The 20,201-nt window shown below is 56.3% G+C and overlaps 2 protein-coding genes across 4 annotated transcripts in view; one reads left to right on the top strand and one right to left on the bottom strand.

The window, feature by feature from the left end:
- Positions 1 to 11,562, top strand: part of L3mbtl2 (L3MBTL histone methyl-lysine binding protein 2) — a 23,389-nt gene extending 11,827 nt beyond the window's left edge. The window contains exons 6-17 of the mRNA XM_027926867.2: positions 1,507 to 1,624; positions 2,039 to 2,173; positions 2,448 to 2,536; positions 5,991 to 6,222; positions 6,608 to 6,684; positions 6,849 to 6,953; positions 7,559 to 7,706; positions 8,089 to 8,171; positions 8,513 to 8,747; positions 9,211 to 9,276; positions 10,466 to 10,582; positions 11,051 to 11,562. Of these exons, the coding sequence (XP_027782668.1) occupies positions 1,507 to 1,624; positions 2,039 to 2,173; positions 2,448 to 2,536; positions 5,991 to 6,222; positions 6,608 to 6,684; positions 6,849 to 6,953; positions 7,559 to 7,706; positions 8,089 to 8,171; positions 8,513 to 8,747; positions 9,211 to 9,276; positions 10,466 to 10,582; positions 11,051 to 11,163 (1,518 nt within the window). The 3' untranslated portion in view covers positions 11,164 to 11,562. The remainder of the gene's footprint in view (positions 1 to 1,506; positions 1,625 to 2,038; positions 2,174 to 2,447; positions 2,537 to 5,990; positions 6,223 to 6,607; positions 6,685 to 6,848; positions 6,954 to 7,558; positions 7,707 to 8,088; positions 8,172 to 8,512; positions 8,748 to 9,210; positions 9,277 to 10,465; positions 10,583 to 11,050) is intronic.
- Positions 10,540 to 20,201, bottom strand: Chadl (chondroadherin like). 3 transcript variants are annotated; one of them, XM_027926782.2, is made up of 6 exons: positions 20,155 to 20,201; positions 18,559 to 18,736; positions 16,416 to 18,110; positions 15,775 to 15,941; positions 14,897 to 15,095; positions 10,540 to 10,656 (listed from the first exon to the last, which is right to left on the bottom strand). In XM_027926782.2, the coding sequence occupies exons 1-6, from the start codon at positions 20,160 to 20,162 to the stop codon at positions 10,630 to 10,632; spliced, it is 2,274 nt and encodes a 757-aa protein (XP_027782583.2). In that variant the 5' UTR covers positions 20,163 to 20,201; the 3' UTR covers positions 10,540 to 10,629. The 3 variants fall into 3 exon arrangements, with proteins under 3 accessions (XP_027782583.2, XP_071465550.1, XP_071465549.1); XM_071609449.1 differs by lacking the exon at positions 10,540 to 10,656 and adding an exon at positions 12,250 to 12,465 and having other exon boundaries at positions 20,155 to 20,183; XM_071609448.1 differs by lacking the exon at positions 10,540 to 10,656 and having other exon boundaries at positions 14,799 to 15,095; positions 20,155 to 20,183.

Genomic DNA, 20,201 nt, shown 5'->3' with positions numbered 1-20,201 from the left:
ACCTGTTAAGGTTCCCCTCCCACCACCACCCCACCCCCCGCTCAGCTGCACCTCCTCCCTGAGGTCCCTACCTGCTTATTTACACTAGGTTAATATCTAAGGACCCTTCTTTTTCTTTTTCTTCCTGGTGCTGGGGGTGAGATCCAGGTCTTCATGTGCACTCTCTACCACTGAGCTACCCCCAGCTCTTCCCTGAGGGCCTTTCCAATTCTGAAGCCCTTCTCCCATTTCTCCCCACTATTTAGCGTTTTTCCTGTTGAAAGCATAGTGCTTTTATACTGGCTGGGCCCCTTGGTGGCAGGAGGCAGGTGGGGATAGCTCCTGGGCCAACCTCTGCAGAAGACTCCCTTGCTCCTGTCACTGAGGAACCAGAAGGGCAAGATCCTGGTGGGGTGGGCTTGAGGTCAGGAACTTAATACCTAGCCACTGTAACCCACAATAGCCTGCAGGCCTGGGGGGACACCTGTAGCAGGGTCTTCATTTGTCTTTCACTGCCATTCCCTGAAGTCCAGACGTCTTGAGTCCTGAGGACTCCTCTAACCAGAAAAAACCCCACTGTCTACCCTCCTTTCTGAACTGCTCCTGAATGCTGGGACGTGCCTCACCACGGTTGACAAGTTGGCTCTCCACTAGGTTAACTGGCTCTACTCCTCTGAGTTGCTGATGAAGACTGCATCTTCCTTACTGGGGCAACCTCTTCTTTGCCCAGATTCTCTAGGGCTCCCAGCACTGTCCTTGCAGGGGAGTTACATTGTACTTGCATTTAACACACTAGGTTCAATATGCTCTGTAGAAACCTGCCCCTGTGTGTCTGGGCCAGCACAACTATTTCCTGGTTCAGTGACAAACCAATATCTGTGCCCAGGGAGATGGATAGAACACCCTGACTGGCTTAGGTCAGGCTTGAGAATGAAAAAATTATTCTGCTTTCTCAAGGTAGAATCAAGGTACCATTGGCAGAGAAGCATTTTATGTACTGGGAAGGCAGCCTCAGGTAGCCCACTACTAAGGAGAAGGACATGCCAGGGATAGCATGAGGCCAGGCAGTTCTGTGAACAAGGGGTCATGATACTTACTGCCCAAGTTGAGTGACGATAGGTATTGGTGTTTGCACCAAGAACAGTGCCTGGCACACAGTAAGTGCTAAAATGTGTTACTGTCCAGGCTGACATGGTAACAAAGAGACTGAGGCTTGCCAAGATGTGTTATACCCGGTTGATACGACTGGGGGCTGGCCCTGTAATGTTTAGAACTTAGGTCTGTGACTCTGGACCTCCACCTGTCCCCTGGCCTGCCCCCATTCTCCCACCCCTGTTCCAGCTCAGCTCTTCAGGGATAGTGGGCTCGCCCTGCTCATCTCTGAGTACTAGTACTAGCCTAGTTTTCTGTACACAGCGGCGACATGAAAAGTTGAGGTAGAGAAGGACGTGACTCAGGCCTGAGGGGCTCTCTCCTGCCAGCCCAGGAAGCTCACTCCCCACCTTAAATGCTCTTATGGCCACACAGGTCCCGCTGTATGACCAGTGGGAGGACGTGATGAAGGGGATGAAGGTGGAGGTGCTCAACAGTGACGCTGTACTCCCCAGCCGGGTGTACTGGATCGCCTCTGTCATCCAGGCGGCAGGTGGGTGTTCCTCTGGCCAGGGCAGCACCTGAGATGTCTGTAGAGTGACATCTCGAGCCGGTAGGCAATGGTGCAGGCAGAAATGGGCTTTATAAATTAAAACCCTCCCACTGGCATCTCTGTCCTGCTTCTTGGGATTGTCCTGCCTTAGAGGGGACGATGGCGCTGGGCAAGCTTGGAAACTGTAGTTTTATTGTGGGGATAGTCAGGGTATAGAAAATCAGTCTCACCACCATACTACCATAACATTTCCAAATAATTGGCTTGGATTTGTTTTGTTTTGGACAACAGGGGCTTCATTTGCCTGGAAGGAGTTCTTGGAATAGGAAGTGGGAATTCTGACTTAGGCTGGAGAATAAGAAAGGCCTAGGAATGTTCCTTTCCCATCCCATCCTCCCTCACCTTTCCTTTCAGGGTACCGGGTGTTGCTCCGGTATGAAGGCTTTGAAAATGATGCCAGCCATGACTTCTGGTGCAACCTGGGAACCGTGGATGTCCACCCCATTGGGTGGTGTGCCATCAATAGCAAGATCCTGGTGCCTCCCCGGAGTGAGTTGATGAGAACTTTCCCTGTCCAGGTTCCCGAGGGCCCTGTGTAGAGGCAGAGCCTCTTGGACTAGAGCAGAACCCACTTGCCTCTTGCTTCCTTCCCTCCTGTCCTTCTGGCTTCTGGGCCAAGCCATGTTGTGGAGTCTGGTTTTGTAAGACAAAGTCATTGCTGGCCTGAAGTGACATAAATAAATTGTTCAGTCCCCTCTGATGATCTCTGGGTGGGTGAGGATACTGCCAGGCTGTAACCAGGATTATGCCGGTGTCTCCACAGCCATCCATGCCAAGTTCACTGACTGGAAAGGCTACCTCATGAAGCGATTGGTGGGCTCCAGGACACTTCCTGTGGATTTCCATATCAAGGTCTGACAGGAGCCCTCTGGGACTCTTAGCTGCTCTCCCTCCCACTCTTCCCGTTTTGCTCTGTCCTTCCTGTTATTCATTGCAGTATTGAATTAATTTTTCTTGTGTGGGTGCGGTGTTGGGGATTGAACCTGAGGCCTTGTGCATGCAAGGCAAATGCCCTACCACTGAGTAACACTGCCCCATCCCCTCAGTGCAGTATTTTTCTGAGACCCCCTTGCTGGGATGATCTTTGGTGGCTCCACATTTCTGCAGGACAGAGTCCAACACTACCTTGGTGGTGGCAGCCTACCTCCCCATCCAGACCCTGATCTGGCCACATCAGTCGTGTTGCTTTGTTAGCCTTTGCTTTTTCAGATCCTTACCTTTGCTCATTTGCATTTTCCAGAGTTTTCACATAATAGATTTTATTATGTACTTGTATACAGAGCACCATGGGAACACAAAGAATATAGACACTGTCATTCAAGAATCCCTGGTCTGGCAAAGGAAATGAAAGTCATATACACAATTAATTATGTAGAAATAGGAGTGTGCCCCAGAATCATCTGTGTAGTATTTAATTTTTTTTTTAACTACTTTGTTCTTTAACTTAAGTCACATGTGCACATGGCATCCAATCAAAAGGGTCAGAAGGTCTGCAGGGAAGACTCTCCCATTTTCTGCTGGCCTCCTCCTGTGTAGGTGCCTGGGCTGCATTGAGGTCTCCTGTTCCCATGTGGCCCTAGTAAGCCTCACAGCAGGGCACAGGGAACACATTGCAAGGACTCCCAGGGCTGGACTGGCCTGTCTCAGAGGAAGAGCCAGGATCCAGCAGCCTTCAGGCTTTTGAATTTTGTCCTGATAGGCAGGATATGTCTGGCGTGGAAGGCAACAGTGGAATGTAAAGATGGAATGGAGGTTGGGCCTGTCCCACCCAAGGCACTGGTGGAGAGGTGGTCCACCGTGGGCCTTAGCTAGTGGAAAGTCTCCCTGGGAGAGGGAGTGGCTCAGAGCATCCTAGAGAAGCATTCCCTGGCTCACTCGCCTTTGCTTAAAGTAGAAATGACTTGAATTTACCAGGTACTACTTACCTGCTACTTACCTTCCATGCAGGTGCCTTTTCTTGTTCTCTGTAGTCTTTGTTTGGCTCAGCAGCACTGAGCCAATCCCCAGCCCTTGTTTATTTTTTAGAGAGAGAGAGAGATAGATAATTTTTTAATATTTATCTTTTAGTTTTCGGTGGACACAACATCTTTATTTTATTTTTATGTGGTGCTGAGGATCAAACCCAGCGCCGCCCCGTGCATGCCAGCGAGCGTGCTACTGCTTAAGCCACATCCCCAGCCCCTTGTTTTGTTTTTATTTTAACTTTTTATTTTGAGATAGATCCTGTTAGTTGCCAATGGCCCCTCGTGATGGCTGGGGTTGTAGCAGGCATCACCATGCCTGGCTCCATGTTCTTCTTCAGCAAAACCAAGCTTTGTCTCCTGTGTGTCCCATAGTGCCCATAGTCGACAGACTGGGTGATCGGAGGTGATCATTCACTTTCTGTGCCAGCACCTGTCTTAGGATAAGGCTGGTGATGATGTGTGATGCAGACTATTAGGAATCACAAGGTGGCCTCAGTTTTGCTTAAGTTAAAAGGGGTTGATTCTGGGTAGAAAGACAGGGTTCCCTGTGGACAAGTCGGCAAGCATGGGCTGACTGTCACATACCCTCCTATCCTGTAGTATGCTCAAGAGGGGACACAAGCCAGGCATGGTTGTATACACCTGTAATCCCACCAACTTGGGGATTGGACCCTGTCTCAAAATAAAAATTAAAAAGGGCTGGGGATGTGGCTCAGTGATTAAGTGCCCCTGGGTTCAACCTCTGATACCAAAAACAAGAGGGGACACTAAAGCCGAAGGAGGTGGTTGAGGCAAGATGACTGGGCAAGGACTGGAAGTCACCATGAGAGCACTCATGGGGACCAGAGTTCCAGACAGGTTTCTCGGGAACCAGTGCTTAGGAGGCCACTGCCCCAAGAAGAGGGGGAAGCAGCGTGTGCCTTGACATGGAGAGTGCAGCCAGTGAGCAAGGTCTTTCCCCCGGAGGCACTCTGTCACTCAGCAGTCGCTCCAGAAGATTGGGGCTGGGGAAGGCAGGATAGGGTGTGTTTGTGGAGGAAGTGCCCATCCAGATGTGGCCCTTTGAGCCCTGTAACATAGCCAGTGCTTGCTAGTGTTCTGAAAGAATAAAGGCTCATCAGCCAAGGCCGGTGTGCACGATGGTTTGTGCATTTGTTCACTCGAGAAGAACATTCCCTGGTCACTGCTCTGTGCCGAGCTCTGTGCTGAGCAGCTGCTCGCTGCTGCCTGTGCAGAGCTCAGCATTCACTGTGTTGTCCTAAACAAATAAGGGGGTCAAGTGCCACTGGGTTTGGGCCCTGCCTTGCGGCCATAGAGGAAGGGGATGTGTCTGGCAGGCGGCCCAACCCAGGCCCCTGCACTGTCCACCCTCCCAAATGAGCTGGAGCTGCTGCCATGAGGACGGACAGTTGGTGTCAGGGTGTATTCTAGGTCTTGAGCTTGGGGCCTGAAAGATCTGTCTGGCTAAGATCCTGGGTTCACTCTTCCTCATGGCTTCTTTGTGACTCCAAGGTGCTCCTGACATGTTTGGAAATAGCACCGCTCATATAATGTCATCACCAAAACCCAGGCGGGCCACCTCTCCCTGAGCCAGCAGTGGCCTGAAGCTGGAAAGCCCCTCAGTCATGCCCCACCACTTGGCTTTGCAGGGCAGCACATGGATGTCTTGGTCACTGTCCCCTTGTTGGGACAGAGGGCATGGATTGCTACCAAGGTGCTCTGGAAGCATTTCAGAACCACAGCCCTTTGGAGTCAGAGCTGCATTTGGACATGTGGAGACACATGTCTTTTTTTTTTTTAATATTTATTTTTCAAGTATTGGCGGACACACATCTTTGTTTGTATGTGGTGCTGAGGATCGAACCCGGGCCGCACGCATGCCAGGCGAGCGCGCTACCACTTGAGCCACATCCCCAGCCCCTGGACACAAGTCTTGGAACTGCAGAGGGCCAGGAGGTAGAGGGGAGTGTGAGGTGCCTGGGGGCCAATGCAGACCACAGTAACACAGGTTCCAGGCCCAGCTCTGGCACTGGAGTCTGTTCGACTCTGGATCACTTCCATTTTCTTGGTCTAAAGTAGGTCTTGTGGGTCCAGCCTCTTGATTTGACTTACTGAGTTTGGTGAGGTGAAGCGGGGCACCCACTGAGAGCCGTGTGCCTGTCTTTGATGCTTTTCTAGGGAATCAGGACAAATGTGAACCTATGGGAAGGGAGGGCCACCTGCCCCGCCCCTGCCTTCGTGTCTGGAGTGATTCTACCACACCCTCCCTGTCCTCCACTGACTTGAGAGAGGGGGGCAGTCGGAGGAGGCAGCAGCACACCTGTGTCCTGATGTCGTTGCAGATGGTGGAGAGCATGAAGTACCCCTTTCGGCAGGGCATGCGCCTTGAGGTTGTGGACAAGTCCCAGGTGTCACGGACCCGTATGGCTGTGGTGGACACAGTAATCGGGGGTCGCCTGCGGCTCCTCTATGAGGATGGTGACAGTGACGATGACTTTTGGTGCCACATGTGGAGCCCCCTGATCCATCCAGTGGGTTGGTCACGGCGTGTTGGCCATAGCATCAAGATGTCAGGTCAGTAGAGCCCCAGGCCAGCGTGACCCCAGACTGGGAGTGCCCTGCCCCTCAGGACCATCACCACCCTGCAGAGGATGGTACTGGAATCCAGAGAGGCTGAGTGACATGACTGAGGTCACTCAGCCTAGTGTGTAAGTGGTAAAACCAAGATTCGAACCCAGATGCTCTGGCCCTGATGTCATGAGGGTCTAGGTCTAGAGGGCCGTGTAGTCCCCACAGAGCTTCTAATGCTTCCTGATTAAGCCTGTGCCCTCCAGTCTAGAGGGCTGGCACATAGCCCAGAGCAGAGGCCGAGTAGCCGGGGTTTCTGGGAGGCGTGGGCATGGTCCCGGAACCACCTTCCAACCCTTTCTCTTCCTCACTCCCTCCGTCTGCTCAAAAGAGAGGCGAAGTGACATGGCCCATCATCCTACCTTCCGGAAAATCTACTGTGATGCCGTTCCTTATCTGTTCAAGAAGGTGAGGCACAGCCATGGGTGTCTTCCTCCCTGGCCACCGTCCACGCCAGGTCTCAGGAGCCTGGCTTCTCCCTGGGGTTGGCTCTTCCCGCCTCTGCTTTCCAGGCCCAGATTGTACGATGCCTGTTCCTCCCACCTTCCCCCAATCACCCTATTCCTTTTAAGGTACGAGCTGTCTACACAGAGGGCGGCTGGTTTGAGGAGGGGATGAAGCTGGAGGCCATTGACCCGCTGAACCTGGGCAACATCTGCGTGGCGACCATCTGCAAGGTGAGCCTGGGCCACCCTCCCACCTCTGTCGTGGCTGATGGTACACAGCGGTGCTCTCGCTGGCTGCTCCTGCTGTGTCTGGCTCTGTGAGTGGAGCCTTGCCTGCTTCGTGTCAGGAACACATGCATATTGAATACCTGAGCCTGGCCCTGACTCAGGTGCCAGCCCTGCCCTGTCCCCTCACCAGGGCCTTCCTGCCTTTGGCCATCTCCTTTTGTGCAGGCCTAACCAAGGGCCATGCCAGGCTCCTAGCCTCCTCCGTTATTGCCACTGCCTAGGAGCAGCACCTCCCTTGTCCCTGCTGGAGGGTGCTGCTGACCTCTCCGTCCCGCCCGTGCCATGCTGGGCCCCGAGCTCACACACCAACAGTGGCAACAACAGATGTGTTCCCTGTTGGTGTGGTGTTAACTGTTTAGAATAAATCGCCTGATGACACACAAGAGTGTCACAGGAGCGTTGGGCACTCTGCAAGGGCGGCTCAGTATTCTTGGGAAGGTGGGCTCCACATGCGGTCAGACTCACCTGCCTCGGCCCCTGCTACAGCCATCTTCTCAGAGAGACTGCAGCTCATGACAGGCTGTGTGTCTGCCCCACGCCCGCCCTAGGTTCTCCTGGATGGCTACCTGATGATCTGTGTGGACGGGGGGCCCTCCACAGATGGCTCGGACTGGTTCTGTTACCATGCCTCTTCCCATGCCATCTTCCCAGCCAACTTCTGCCAAAAGAATGACATTGAGCTCACACCCCCAAAAGGTAAGACTGGCGTAGCAAGAAGTACTGGCCCTGCAGGATGAGGCCACAGGCCCAGACTGCTGGTCAAGTCAGCCCTGGGGCATGGAGTCTCAGTATGGGGGAGGTAGCAGCCACCGCTAGCCATTACACTGCCTGGGCTGAGTCAGCCCTATGGCCAGTGTATGGTTGGTAAATGGAGCTTCCACTTGTGCCATTGGCCAGTGAACAACCTGTGCAACAAGACTGTGGTCATAGAACAGGTGCCAGCCCAGGAAGGAAGGAAGAAAGAGTTGCTGTGGAGACTACAGGCTGGGCTTGACCAAGTTGTAGTGAACCTTCAGACAGTGTGTCCCTTATCCCTAACCAACTTCCTACTTCCTGCTTCCCCTACCCTTTCTTCCAGGGTATGAGACACAGACTTTCAACTGGGACACCTACTTGGAGAAGACCAAGTCAAGAGCAGCTCCATCAAGACTCTTCAACATGGTGAGGAGACCAGGGATGGAGCAGGGGGTCTGTGGTGGCCTCAGGACTGGCCCTCCCACTGCTGTCTGTGGCAGCAGTTCCAGCCTCTTCTCTTGAGGCCCTACTGCTGAGATCAGCTATGTCCAGAGAAGTCCCACACTGTGACATGGCACTCACTGAGCCTGTTAGCTGGTCCCCTCAGAAGAGGGGAAGGGCTGGTGCCTGGGAAGGGCTCAATGAGTGGGTGTCCAGAGTACCTTCCCCCACAGGCCTCGGTGCCAGCCCCTTGCCCACTGCTGCACCTTAGGCAGGCCTGCTGGGGTGGCGAGCTGGCTGGCCTGGCAAGTGCCTTCTTCCCCCAGGACTGCCCCAACCATGGCTTCAAGGTGGGCATGAAGCTGGAGGCTGTGGACCTGATGGAGCCCCGGCTCATCTGTGTGGCCACCGTGAAGCGGGTGGTTCACCGGCTCCTCAGCATCCACTTTGATGGCTGGGACAACGAGTATGACCAGTGGGTGGATTGCGAGTCCCCGGACATCTACCCCGTCGGCTGGTGCGAACTCACTGGCTACCAGCTCCAGCCTCCTGTGGCTGCAGGTCGGGGCTCCCGTGACTCTGAGGGGCTCTTGACTTTCTTCCTCCTCCTCTTTCCTCCCTGCCCACCTCCCCGCCCCGCCCTGCCATGCCAGCTCAGCTCCTTGGCATGGGATGGAGAAGTCTTGGGGACGCTCTGCACAGAGAGCCCTGCCTCCCCCCTCTCCTGACTTCTCTGTCCCCCCTCCCTCCGGCCTGCAGAGCTCCTTCCTTCATCTTGCCCACTCTGTCATAGGCTCGGGTCCTTGTGCACCCAGGTAAACCACCCAGACACCTGAGCAGCCCTGGAGACGAGGGTGGGAAGCTGGGACAGCTGTTCCCCAGGTCCTCCCCAGGCCCACCCTGTTCTCACTACCCAGCTGAGGCTGCCGTCCTTGGGGTGCCCTGTGTGTGAGGGGACCAGGGGCCTCAGGATGTGCCCTGCATCCTCCAGTGCTCTCTTTTCATCTCTTTCTTTCAATCACAGAACCAGCCACACCTTTGAAAGCCAAAGAGGCCACAAAAAAGAAAAAGAAACAGTTTGGGAAGAAAAGTAAGCAAGCCCCAAACCGGCCTGTTCTCGCGGCCACCCGCCCCGCGCAGCCATCTTCCTGTTCCCTCCTGTCCTCACTTGCCTGTCAGCCCAGGGGCCTTGCACCCTGTGTCTCCCAGAGCATCAATAGGGAGTTCAGTCTCTGACAGTGGTCAGGACGCTGAGGAAAAAGAACAAGAGATCGTACTTAGAAAGGTCATCTCCATTCCCGCTGCGCAGAGCTGGAACCCAGCATGCCTCGAGGCACCTGCAGATGCTAGGTCTTAAGAAAAAGGCAGAGGAGGAAATAGATACCGTTGTCCTGAGATTGTTGCCCTCTCAAGACCCCCTTGGTGGAGGGGAGCACAGGGGGCTGCTGAGTGGGCAGGCAGACTCCACCGGGCTTTTAAGCCCACCCCGAATAGATCCTGAGCCCTGACTGGGCCATCCTCAGAGCTGCAGGCCCTGGGGATAGGTGGTAGATTTCCTCAACATGGCACCACAAGGAGAGGAACACGTGCTTAAACAGGACGAGCTGAGACAGGGACTAGTCCTGGGCAGGACTGAGCAGGAGTGAGGGTATGGTATATGTCAAGTGGGATTTGGGCCGTGCACACTGGTGCACACCTGTAATCCCCGCAGCTCAGGAGGCTGAAGGAGGAGAATCACAAGTTCAAGGCCAGCCTGACAATTTAGTGACACCTGTCTCACAGTAAGATAAAGAAGAGGGCTGGATGCAGCGTAGAAGTAGGGCACAGGCCTGGCATGTGCCAGGCACTGGGTCCAGTCCCCAGTGCCACAATAAGAAAACATGGGCTGGGGAGGTAGCTCAGTTGGTGGAGTGCTTGCCTAGCATGCCCAAGGTCCTGGGTTCAATCCCCAGCAGCCCAAAAAGAAAAAGAAAAAACATGGGGCATAGAAGGAGGCACTGTGCCATTCAGAATGGTAAGGGCTAGGATGTGGCAGGTCACTGGTGGAGGGATTGACGCCGGGGACTGCCCCAAGCCTTGGCCCCAAGGAGGTGGTAGTGATCCCCGACTGGAGCAAACCTCTCCGACCTTGGGACGTCCAACCAGTGGGGAGGACTATCAGTTGTAGGCCAGGCCCTTTGCCCTGAACTGGCGCTTTCCCCTCTGGACGAGAGACCCAGCCCTGCAAGCCTCATATAGATATGACCCTAAGGCTGGGTTCATTCCATTTTTATTCAAAGGGAAAAGAATCCCGCCGACCAAGACTCGGCCCCTTAGACAGGGGTCCAAGAAGCCCCTGCTGGAGGACGACCTGCAGGCTGCGGGGAAGGTCCCATCGGAGCCCATTCCTGACGAGAGTAAGAGCCGCCGGGCGAGATCAAGGCAGGGCCGGCCTGCTCCGTGCTCAGAGGCGGCCCCTCTTCTTTCCCACCTGGGCACAGAAGAGTAGAGTCAAGTTTGAAGAGAGTTTTCTGGGCACCAAGCAGTCCTTGAACCACTGGGCCTGTAGAACTTCCCAAACGCCCGCCCCCAACTCTGAGCCAAGCCCAGTCTCTGTCCAGCCAGGTGCCCCGCCCTCTACCTCTGCACCTCTGCCCACTGGATGGACTTGGCAGGGTGGGGGCAGACTGGCAGATGCCAGTATCTCTGGCACACCCAGTCCAGGCAGGCTGTGCTTGGCACCCTGGGCCTCTCTGCTGCAGCCTCTGGGAAGTGAGCAGGAGGGTAGAGGTGGCCTCCCCGGCTCCTGGGGGCCCCCTCTGCAGGAAGCCAGGTCCCTTGTCAACCTTCCTGGGCCTGCACACTCATTCTCTGCTTCCCTCTAGTCATTGCTGTGTGTGTGAAGGAAGAGCACCTGGACATGGCTTCTCCTGACAAGGCTCCTAGTCCAGAGCTGCCTGTCCCCCTCGAGAACATCAAGCAAGAGACTGATGACTGAGCCAGCCCAGGCCATGGAACAGAGGGGAGGCTGGGGCTCCTGTGCCACCACCCTTCCACCCCACTTGAGATGGGAGACTGAGCCTTTTTTGTGTATGTCCTGCCTCTTATGGGGAGGCTGCCTGCTGAAGGACCCGCCTCTTGCCTCCACCCTCCTCTGGAGGCCTGTGTGCCTGGGGATGCCTGAGGCCCCAAGCTGGTCTGAGTGACTCCCTGTGTGGCCCCAGGCTTCTGAAGCTGGTGCACTTGCTGCCCAATCTGCTGTGCCCCCAACAGGTGTGGGCACTGCTGCCATCACACTGGAAGACGAGGGACAAGACAGTGTGTGATCCGCCTGTATGTTTGCCCAAGAATAAAATTATGAAGCAGCTCTGATGGGAAGGTCCCCGGGCTGACAGAAGTGGGACAGGAGCAGCTCTGCCTAAAATCAAACCAAGCAGAAGGCACTGGAGGGACTGTGCAGTGGCAGGCAGCTGAGAAGCACTGACCAGGATAATGGGCATTGGTGACCTGTCATGGCTTTTACCTCTCTTCTCTGGTTCGTATTTCCTAAAAGGAAAGTGGGGGAGGCTTGCAGTGGCCTGGGCCAACTTGATGACAGGGTGGAGGCCAAGCTGCTTACTGCTGGGGACAGCAACAGGGAGCTCAGCTCTCCTACCTTGGGCCCCCCCCCACAGTGCCTGGCCTGCCCCGGGTTCTAGCTGGGGTTGGATCCACCTGACATTTTCATTCTTTGTCCCCACTGTTAACCCATGTCTGGTATGGCCTTGACCTAGGGTATGGCCGGTACTGCTGCCCATGAACCTTCAAGGACACTCTTCCCCGTCCTTCACAGCACCCCCTGGAGTAGGGGACAGGCAGGTATAATGGGTGTGTCTCCCAGCTCGCTTTTCTTATTGTCCTTTTAATTCCTGATTCCAGTGGCCTCGGAAACTGCACTCTAGAGGTTCACCTGGTGTCTGCCCAGTTTCCAGCTGCTTTTGCTTCTCCCAGTTAGTCTCCCTCAAAACTGAGCTGTCCTGCCTCTCGTGTAGCATCCTGGAACCCAGGGTAGAAACAGCCCTTTCCTTCCCACCTGTGTGTTGGATGGTGCCATGTGCGTCCCTCTGTCCTGCCAGGGCTGCAGCTGTGCTGCTGTGTCCAGCTGCCTTCAGGGCCTGCATGGCTCTTGACTCTTGTGCAGGCAGCCTGGACTCGGGTCTGTCAGCTGCTTGCTGAGGTGTGCAGACTAGGCTGGCTCAGGACCCACAACGGGTCTGTGCCTGAGATGGGGCAGGCATCAGTCATCACAGGCTGGGCACTTCTGGACAGATGCAGAGAGAACTTGGTTCTTTTCCCCTTGATAAAGCCCTGTTCAACACATGCCCAGAAAGTGGCCCGTTGGCTAGCCTGATTTCCTCAAGAAGAAAATGGGTTAAGAATGGAAGACCACTGGGCTGCCTAGAGACCAGGCAGGTCTCTGCTCAGAATGGCCATTCCTGCCCTCAGCACACACCAGCTCCAGGACTCAGGTGGTGACATGCCAGTGACAGCAGCCCCTCGGGAGGATATTGGGAGGAAGAGTGTCCCAGGGTGCACTTTGGCTCTGCTGTCCCTCAGGAGTCCAGCTGAAGAGAATTCATCTCCTCAGGATCCTTAGCAGTTAGGCATTATTCTGACCCAAGAGCTTCTGACAAGTGGCTTATATGCCATTTGACCTTTAGTTCCTGAATGAAGAAGCTGTGTCCTAGAAGTTCCATGATGAGGGCAGAGCCGCAGGACATGCTGGGCTGTCACTTGGCCCTGGACTGGCTCACACTTCTCCGCCAGGGAGTAAGTGTCATCTATCATCACTGCCGAGTGCCCCGTCTCCATAACAACCACATACTGATGTGTCCCTACATTTCTGCTGTTCCCCTCCCCAAAGGCCACAAGTTCCCCAAAGGGAGCCTGGATCTTATCTGTCCCTAGTGCCTCGCTCAGGCCTGGTACAAAGTTGGGCTCCAGGAGTGTGACCCACATTCCTGGTGCTGTGGGTCTGTCTGACTTGTCACAGGTGGAAGTGTCAACCTGGAAATTTTTACTCAAGTCTCAGAATGAACCATGTGCCTCAACTTGCCCTTGGGTGGAACTGAAGGTCGCGGAGTCTCAACAATGGATTGCTGACTGGGAAGCATCCCCAAACCCTCCTCACTCCCTGCTGCCCTTGCCTGCGGCCCCCTGTGGCCACCACTAGAGATCAGACCAAGCACTGTAGGGGACTACCCTGCACCTCTCAGCCTTTCCAGGACTAGCCTGGAAAGACCACCCTGTTCAAAGGCAGGGCAGCAAGGGAATAACCATGTCTTGTTAGAGCCTCCTATGCCAGGCACAAGACCAAGGGCAGGATCAGCCTACTCGCCTTCATGGTCACCCTGTGAGGCACGATGACGTGACTCTGAGGTGAAGTTTTGTGAATTGGTTGCTTAAATCTACAATGCTAAGTGGCAGCAGCAGGGACAGCCCAGTGTGGCCCACCAGTTGCCCCCAGTACTCTGGCACTCGTCCATCAACGTGTCAAAGCACTTTTGTGTGCCAGACACCAAAATGTTGGGGTCTCAAGGGAGAAAGACCGGCAGCCTCCTGCCCTCAGCAGGGAACACCTCCAGCTTGAACACTGCCAGGGTCGAGCCCTTAGCTTTCAATTCCTTTGTATCCTGGGGAGAACTCCAGCGCTGGCACTAGGAATTGGTACTGGGGATTTAACCCAGCTGGTGCTTCACTACTGAGCCACATCCCCAGCCCTTTTTTTTTTATTTTTGATACTGGGTCTTACTAAATTGCTGAGGCTGGCCTTGAACTTACTGTCGTCTTGCCTCAGCCTCCTGAGCCACTGGGATTACAGGGGTGCACCACCTTGCTCAGCTAGCCCTAGGAATATTTCCGTGTAAGACTGGATCAAATGGTCTGAAGTCCTGATTCTTGCTGAAGCCATCAGACCCGTTCGGCTGAGGCCCTGCCCTGGAGTTGGACTCTTCAGATCTTGCATTCCTGAGCCCAGCTCAGCCCCTCCCATGCCTCTGCTGGGGCTGACTCTGGGAGAAGCACCAATGCTGTTGAATAGCACAGTGCCTGGAAGAAGGTAGGTGCCACATGAGATTGACATTGCTAAGTCACTAAACTAGCTCTGGGTCTGGCTTCTAAGGCAGATCTTGCTCAGCCACCACTGGGGGTCCTTCCTCACTCCCAGCCCCTGGAAAGCTGTTATGGGTTCACTGTGTTTCCTCCAAAAAGATACATTGGAGCCTTTAACCTCTAGTAACTCAGAATCCGAACTTATTTGGAAATAGGGTCTTAACAGAGGTAATGGAATTAAAATGAGGTCCTTTTAGGGTGGCCCTGCTCCAATGTGGCTGGTACTCCTAAAGGGGGACTTGCAGAGACAGACACAGAGAGGCTGATGAGAAGAGGCAGGACATAGGGTGAAGATGGAAGCTGGTGGGATCATGCCACTGTCAGCCACGGAATGTCCCAGGCCACCAGCAACTAGAAGAAGCAAGAAAGGATCCTTCCAATCCTTCCACTCAGGGCTTCAGGGACAGTGTGGTCCTGCCAACACCTTGATTTCCAACTTCTAGCCTCCAGAACAGACACATTTCTGTTATTCTAAGCCACCCAGTTCCTGGTACTTTGTTGTGGCAGCCCCCAGGGAGCTAACACAACCCTATCTAATGGCCCTGAGGCCCTGGGACCTGGCCCACCAGCCCCAGGCCAACCTTGTCTGCTTCTTGCTGTCTCCTCTTGATGGGGGTCCTCCTGCCCCCAAGCCTGAAGGTCGGTGTCCGCCTAGCCTTCCTGGCAGCCCAACCTGGGCAGGTTCTGAAGACAGCAGCTGCAGCCTTCACCCGCTGGCCCCGGGCACTGGGAGGGGTGGCACAGGTGGCCCCCACCCGCAGGTTCAGCCCAGCTAGCCACCTGAGGAGAGATGAGAGGTCGAGGAGCCCACTGTGCTGATGTGCAGTCAGGAGCTTCCTGAGGAGAGTGAGGAGTGGTGGGGAATTGGGCAGTGAGCCTGGGGGCAGCAGCTCCTCTGAGAGTCCTGGCTCAGAGCTTCACCCATCAGTGACCTCAAAGTCACTTCAAGCCTCAGACCCCTTCTCTATGAAAGCGGAATGAGAACAGTAAATTACAAAGGGCTCTGCTAACTAATTTAACTGAATTCTTACAGAGGTCATGTTGAGGTAGATAAAATACTCATCCCTTTTCACGGGTGGACACAGGTCATATGACTTGAGTTTGTTGGTAAAATCTCAAAGCCAAGGTCTGCCTGCCTCCAGAGTCTTGTTACTTCCTTGTGTAATTATGTAAAATTAAATAAGATAATACACACAATGAGTAGGTCCTAGTCCTCTAGGCAGGGCAAATATCATTTCCACTTTATAGATGAAGGAAATGAGGTTCAGAGAAGTCCACCAAGCCCTCCCCAGGGAGAATACCTAATCCCAGAAGAGCACATGCTTTCTTGCTCTGGCCGGGCCCACTCTGGCCCCTGCCAGCTGATCAGCCTTACTGACATGGTACCCAGAGACACTTGGGGGCTTGACTGAGAGCAGCTGGTGGGTCCCTGGCTGGGGGTCCAGAGTGGGGTGCCTACCTGTGCAGCGGAAGAAGCTGGCAGTCACAGTGAAAGGGATTGCCGCTGAGATCAATGAGCTCCAGTTGCCTGAGATTGGGCAGGGCGGGCAGAGCCCGAAGCTGGTTTTTCTGCAGGTGCAGGCTCTGGAGCCCCAGCTCCAGGCCTGAGAAGGCTCCAGGAGAAATCTGTAAGAAGGTGCCAGGCCCTGGTGTGAGCTCCTGCCAGGCCTGTCCTGCCCCTGAGCTGGGGGAAGCTCCACCCTCCCTAGCAAAGGAGAGGTTGTGGAGCCCAAGGAGGCGCAGGTTGGGAGGTCAAGTGCTGGTCAAAACCCAGGTCACCCTGTTGCCCAATTCATGGTTCTTTCTACAGCTTGAACCCCAACTCCCATAAAGGAAAGCCTCATGGACTCTCAACCTAGATAAACCCAAATTCCTCCCTCCCCTCCTCCATGCCCTGGCAGTGCCCTCCCTGGGCAGGCCTCTAGCTTGTGGCACTGAATTCCACCTGGCTTATAACCCCCACCTGGGTGAATTGTCTGTTTATCTCAGGTCCCCATGCTGAGCCTAAAACCTGGCACTGAAGGGGGCAAATGTCTGATGGGTGAATGTGTGCCACATATAGCCCCATGCTGCCTCCCTGGTCACACACCAGGTGCCCACCTGCTCCAGGTCACTGCTGTTCAGGAAGAGGTGCTGCAGTGACCTGCCCACAGGCCGGAAGTTCCCATCTTGCAGGGCCCTGAGTGGATTCCCAGAGAGCTGCAGCTCCAGGAGGGCAGGCAGCCCCTCCAAGGCCCCAGTGGGCACCTCCCGCAGCTGGTTCCTGTCAAGGTAAAGCTTCTCCAGCTCCCGAGCTGTGCCCAGCGCCCCAGGGGACACTTGGGTGATGCGGTTTCCACTCAAATAGAGCCAGCGCAGGGCCCGCACCCCAGCCAGGTCCCCAGGTGCCAGGTGGTCCACAGCGTTGTCCTGCAGGTGCAGGGAGAAGAGGCTGGGCAGGGCGCGCAGGGCGGCCCCGGGCACCTGCAGGAAGCGGTTGCGTTCCAGGTACAGGTAGCCAAGGTGGGGGGCCCCTTCCAGAGCGGCTGCGCTGAGCCCGGAGAGCTGGTTGTCAGAGAGGTAGAGGTAGAGCAGGCGGCCCAGCCCCGCCAAGGCGCCGGCTTCCAGCTCTGTGATGCCGCAGTGCTGCAGGTGCAGCGACACCAGGTGGCCCAGGCCAGGGAAGGCCGCTCGAGGCACCGACGGGAAGTGGTTCCGCCTCAGGTCCAGGAGCTGAGTGCCATTGGGAAAGCCGCGGGGCACCGCCTGCAGGCCGCGGCCCTCACAGCCGCTGTGGCGGGACTCGGCGGCGCACACGCAGGCGCGCGGGCAGGGCGTGGCCGCCCCGTTCTCCTCCTGCGGGGCGAGCGGAGGGGCTCGGGGCGCAGTGCCCGCCAGCTCCTCTTCCTCTTCCTCGGCCGCATCTCCCGGGCAGCGCAGGTCTGAGGGCCGCAGGGCGTCCAGGGCCTCGCCTCGCAGGCGCCGCGGCCCTCTGCACGCGCCATCCGAGCGCACGCGCGCCCGTGCCAGCCACTCGAGCAGGGGCCGTGCCTGGCAGCCGCACCACAGCGGGTTGCCCTGCAGCCGCAGCCTGCGCAGCTGGCCCGGGCCCTGCAGCGCGGGCAGCGTGTCCAGCTGGTTCCCTCGGAGGTCCAGGGTGTGCAGGCGCGGGCAGTGGGCGAAGGCCCGGGGGCCCAGGGCCTGCAGCGCGCCATGGTCCAGCGTCAGCTCCCGCAGGCCGGGCAGCGCCAGCCCGTCCTCCTCGCCCGTGTAGGTGAGAGGGTTGTGGCCCAGCTCCAGCCTGGCCAGGCCGTGGGCCTGGGACAAGGCGGCCCCGGGCAGGGCCTGGAGCTCATTGTGGTTCAGGCTGAGCCGGCGCAGGGCAGGCAGGCCCGCCAGGGCCTCGGGGGCCAGCACGCTGAGCGCGTTGTGTGACAGCTGCAGCCAGCGGGCACGCAGCAGCCCCTGGAAGGCCATGGCGGGCAGGTAGACCAGGGCGTTGTGGGCCAGGTTCAGCGTGGCCAGCGCGCCCAGGGCCCCGAAGGTCCCAGGCCGCAGCTCCTCCAGCATGTTCCGCTCCAGCTCCAGCCGCCTCAGCGAGCCCAGCCCGTCCAGCGCCTCCTGGGGCAGCGAGCTCAGGCGGTTGGAGCCCAGGTTGAGGAGGAGCAGGCGGCCCAGGCCTCGGAAGGCGCCCTCGGCCACCAGCTCCACCTGACAGTGCCGCAGGTCCAGATGGGTGAGGTAAGGCAGGGCTTGGAAGGCAGCTGGAGGGATCACCTTCAGCATGTTGCCCTGGAGGTCCAGCCTCTGGGTCAGCTGGGAGCGAGGGAAGCAAGGCTGAGCTGCACAGGGGCAGGGCTGGGGACACTCCTCTCCCCTTACCTTCCCCTCGTTTCTCTTCATCCTGCTTCCTGACCCCTCCTCCAGGAAGCCTTCCTCCCCAGCCACTGATAATCCCACTGTGACACTTTCACAGTGTCTTGACACTCACTCTTTACCATAAGGCAGGGACTACATCCCACCTTGCTACCCCCCAAGGTCTGTCACATGGTTGGCAATGATTTGATGTTTATCTATGAGCCACCTACTTAATCTAGTCACACAGTAAGGATTTAAAATAGATTAGCTCCCTGATATTGGTTGCTAGTCTTCCCATTTTACAGAAGACTGAGGTGCCGAGAAAAATACCTTGCCAAGCTCTCCCAACCCAGGCTCCTTCCACTGCCCCACTAACCACCCTGTGCCCATTTCCTGCCCTGCTGACCTCAGGAATGGTATTTGGAACTTCAGTAAGGTTCTGGTGCCGGCAGGCAACATGCAGCCTGGAATTGTCACAGATGCAGGTCTGTGGGCAGCGTTGGGCAGCTATTTGCCATGCTGGACCCAGTGGCAGCAGCAGAAGCAGCGGCAGCAACAAGGGGACATGGGTGGAGCTCTGGGGCCTGGGAGAAGCAGGGGGAGAGTGGCTGTCCACAGGGGTGGAGTCCTCAACACTGTCCATCTCAGAGCCCCAGCCACTGAGCAGCTTCTGCCCCAGAACCCCTCAGAGACTTTCTCCTTTAGGCCTCTTCCTCACCCCATGCATTGCAGATTCTGTTATGGGCTTTGTTTTACATGGGAGGAAACCAAGGCTCAGAAAGTCAACCCAGTGGGCCCTTTTGATTCTCTGTCCACAGGCTCAGTGACAACAGGCCAAACATGAGGAGGAGTCTGGGGGTCACAGTATGCCCCCAGGCTGTGGTGAGCAGCCCATTCTTAGACACGGTGCCAGCTCCTCAGGAGCAAGTGGCATAATGACGCCCATCTTGAGAAGACAGATTGGCAGTCCAAGGGGACCCAGGCCTAGCTCAAGTGTCAGCAGGACTGGAGGACCAGGCGTTGTAGGGCCTGAGACTGATCCTGGGGTGGCCCTTATATGGCAGGTCAGAGCCACACAAGCAGGCAGCTCAGGAGTCTTGTTTATTTCCCTCTGTCCTCCCTTCACCTTGGTAGCCCTCAGCTGACCAGGATTGGATCAGGGGGAGGGAGACGAGGGTGTGAGTTGTGGATTGTGCTCTGGGCAAGATGTACCTGCTCATCTGCCCACCCATTCATCCGTCCATCCATCCTTCTGTCCACCCATGCTTCTGTCGACCCGCCGTCAGACCCCTTCCCAGCTCTGAGTGCTGCCACCGTGACTCTTCTGGCTTCTCTTCTCCACTCACCACCCAGCAACCAAAGGGAAATTTTCCAGAATGCTGTTGAGGCCCTGACACCCACAGCTGAAAACACCCCAGATCTTCCTACTGTCTTTAGTGGAAGTCCTGACTCCTGATCTGCAGCTGAAACCTGCCCTCCTCCTTGTGGTCCCCCACCATGCCATACCGGGAATGGCTTTGCCCAGAGCCCCCTCTTTGCTTCTGCGTCACCTGACTTGCCCAGCTCTTCTTTCTGTTCTGTTTGTTTCCCGATGGCCTCTCCTGATGCCTAGGCTGCTGCCCTTCAGGCCTCCCCAGTCTCTGCTCACTGTCACTGTTTTAGTCCCCTTTGAGTCCCAGGGTCCACCCCGTCTTGGAGCTGCTGGTCTTCTCCAGAGCTTGTGGCAAAGGCTATGGCTCAGGGAGGGGCCTTCGACAGAGGGTGGAGGGCTCAGGACTGCTCCCAGCAGAGGGACCAAGCCCCAGGAGCACCAGAGCAGCCGCGTTCCCTCCACTGTTCCTCAGGACCCAACTCTGGGAGACCCTTGTTGAATCTCAGACCCAGGAACATCCCAGAGGCCCTGCCTGCCAGACTCTCAGAGGCCCAGAGAAGAGTGGGGACTTTCCTGCAACCACTCAGCCGATCTAAGGCTGCCTTGCACCCTGGGGGCCCAAAAACTCACCCCTCCATTCCGCCTCAAGCTGCCAGCCCAGACCGGAGGCTCAGCAC

This window comes from Marmota flaviventris, chromosome 3 (assembly GCF_047511675.1).
Source record: "Marmota flaviventris isolate mMarFla1 chromosome 3, mMarFla1.hap1, whole genome shotgun sequence".
NCBI classification, from domain to species: Eukaryota; Metazoa; Chordata; class Mammalia; order Rodentia; family Sciuridae; genus Marmota; species Marmota flaviventris.
Note: the sequence above shows the minus strand (reverse complement) of the source record. Positions and strands in the feature narration are given on the sequence as shown.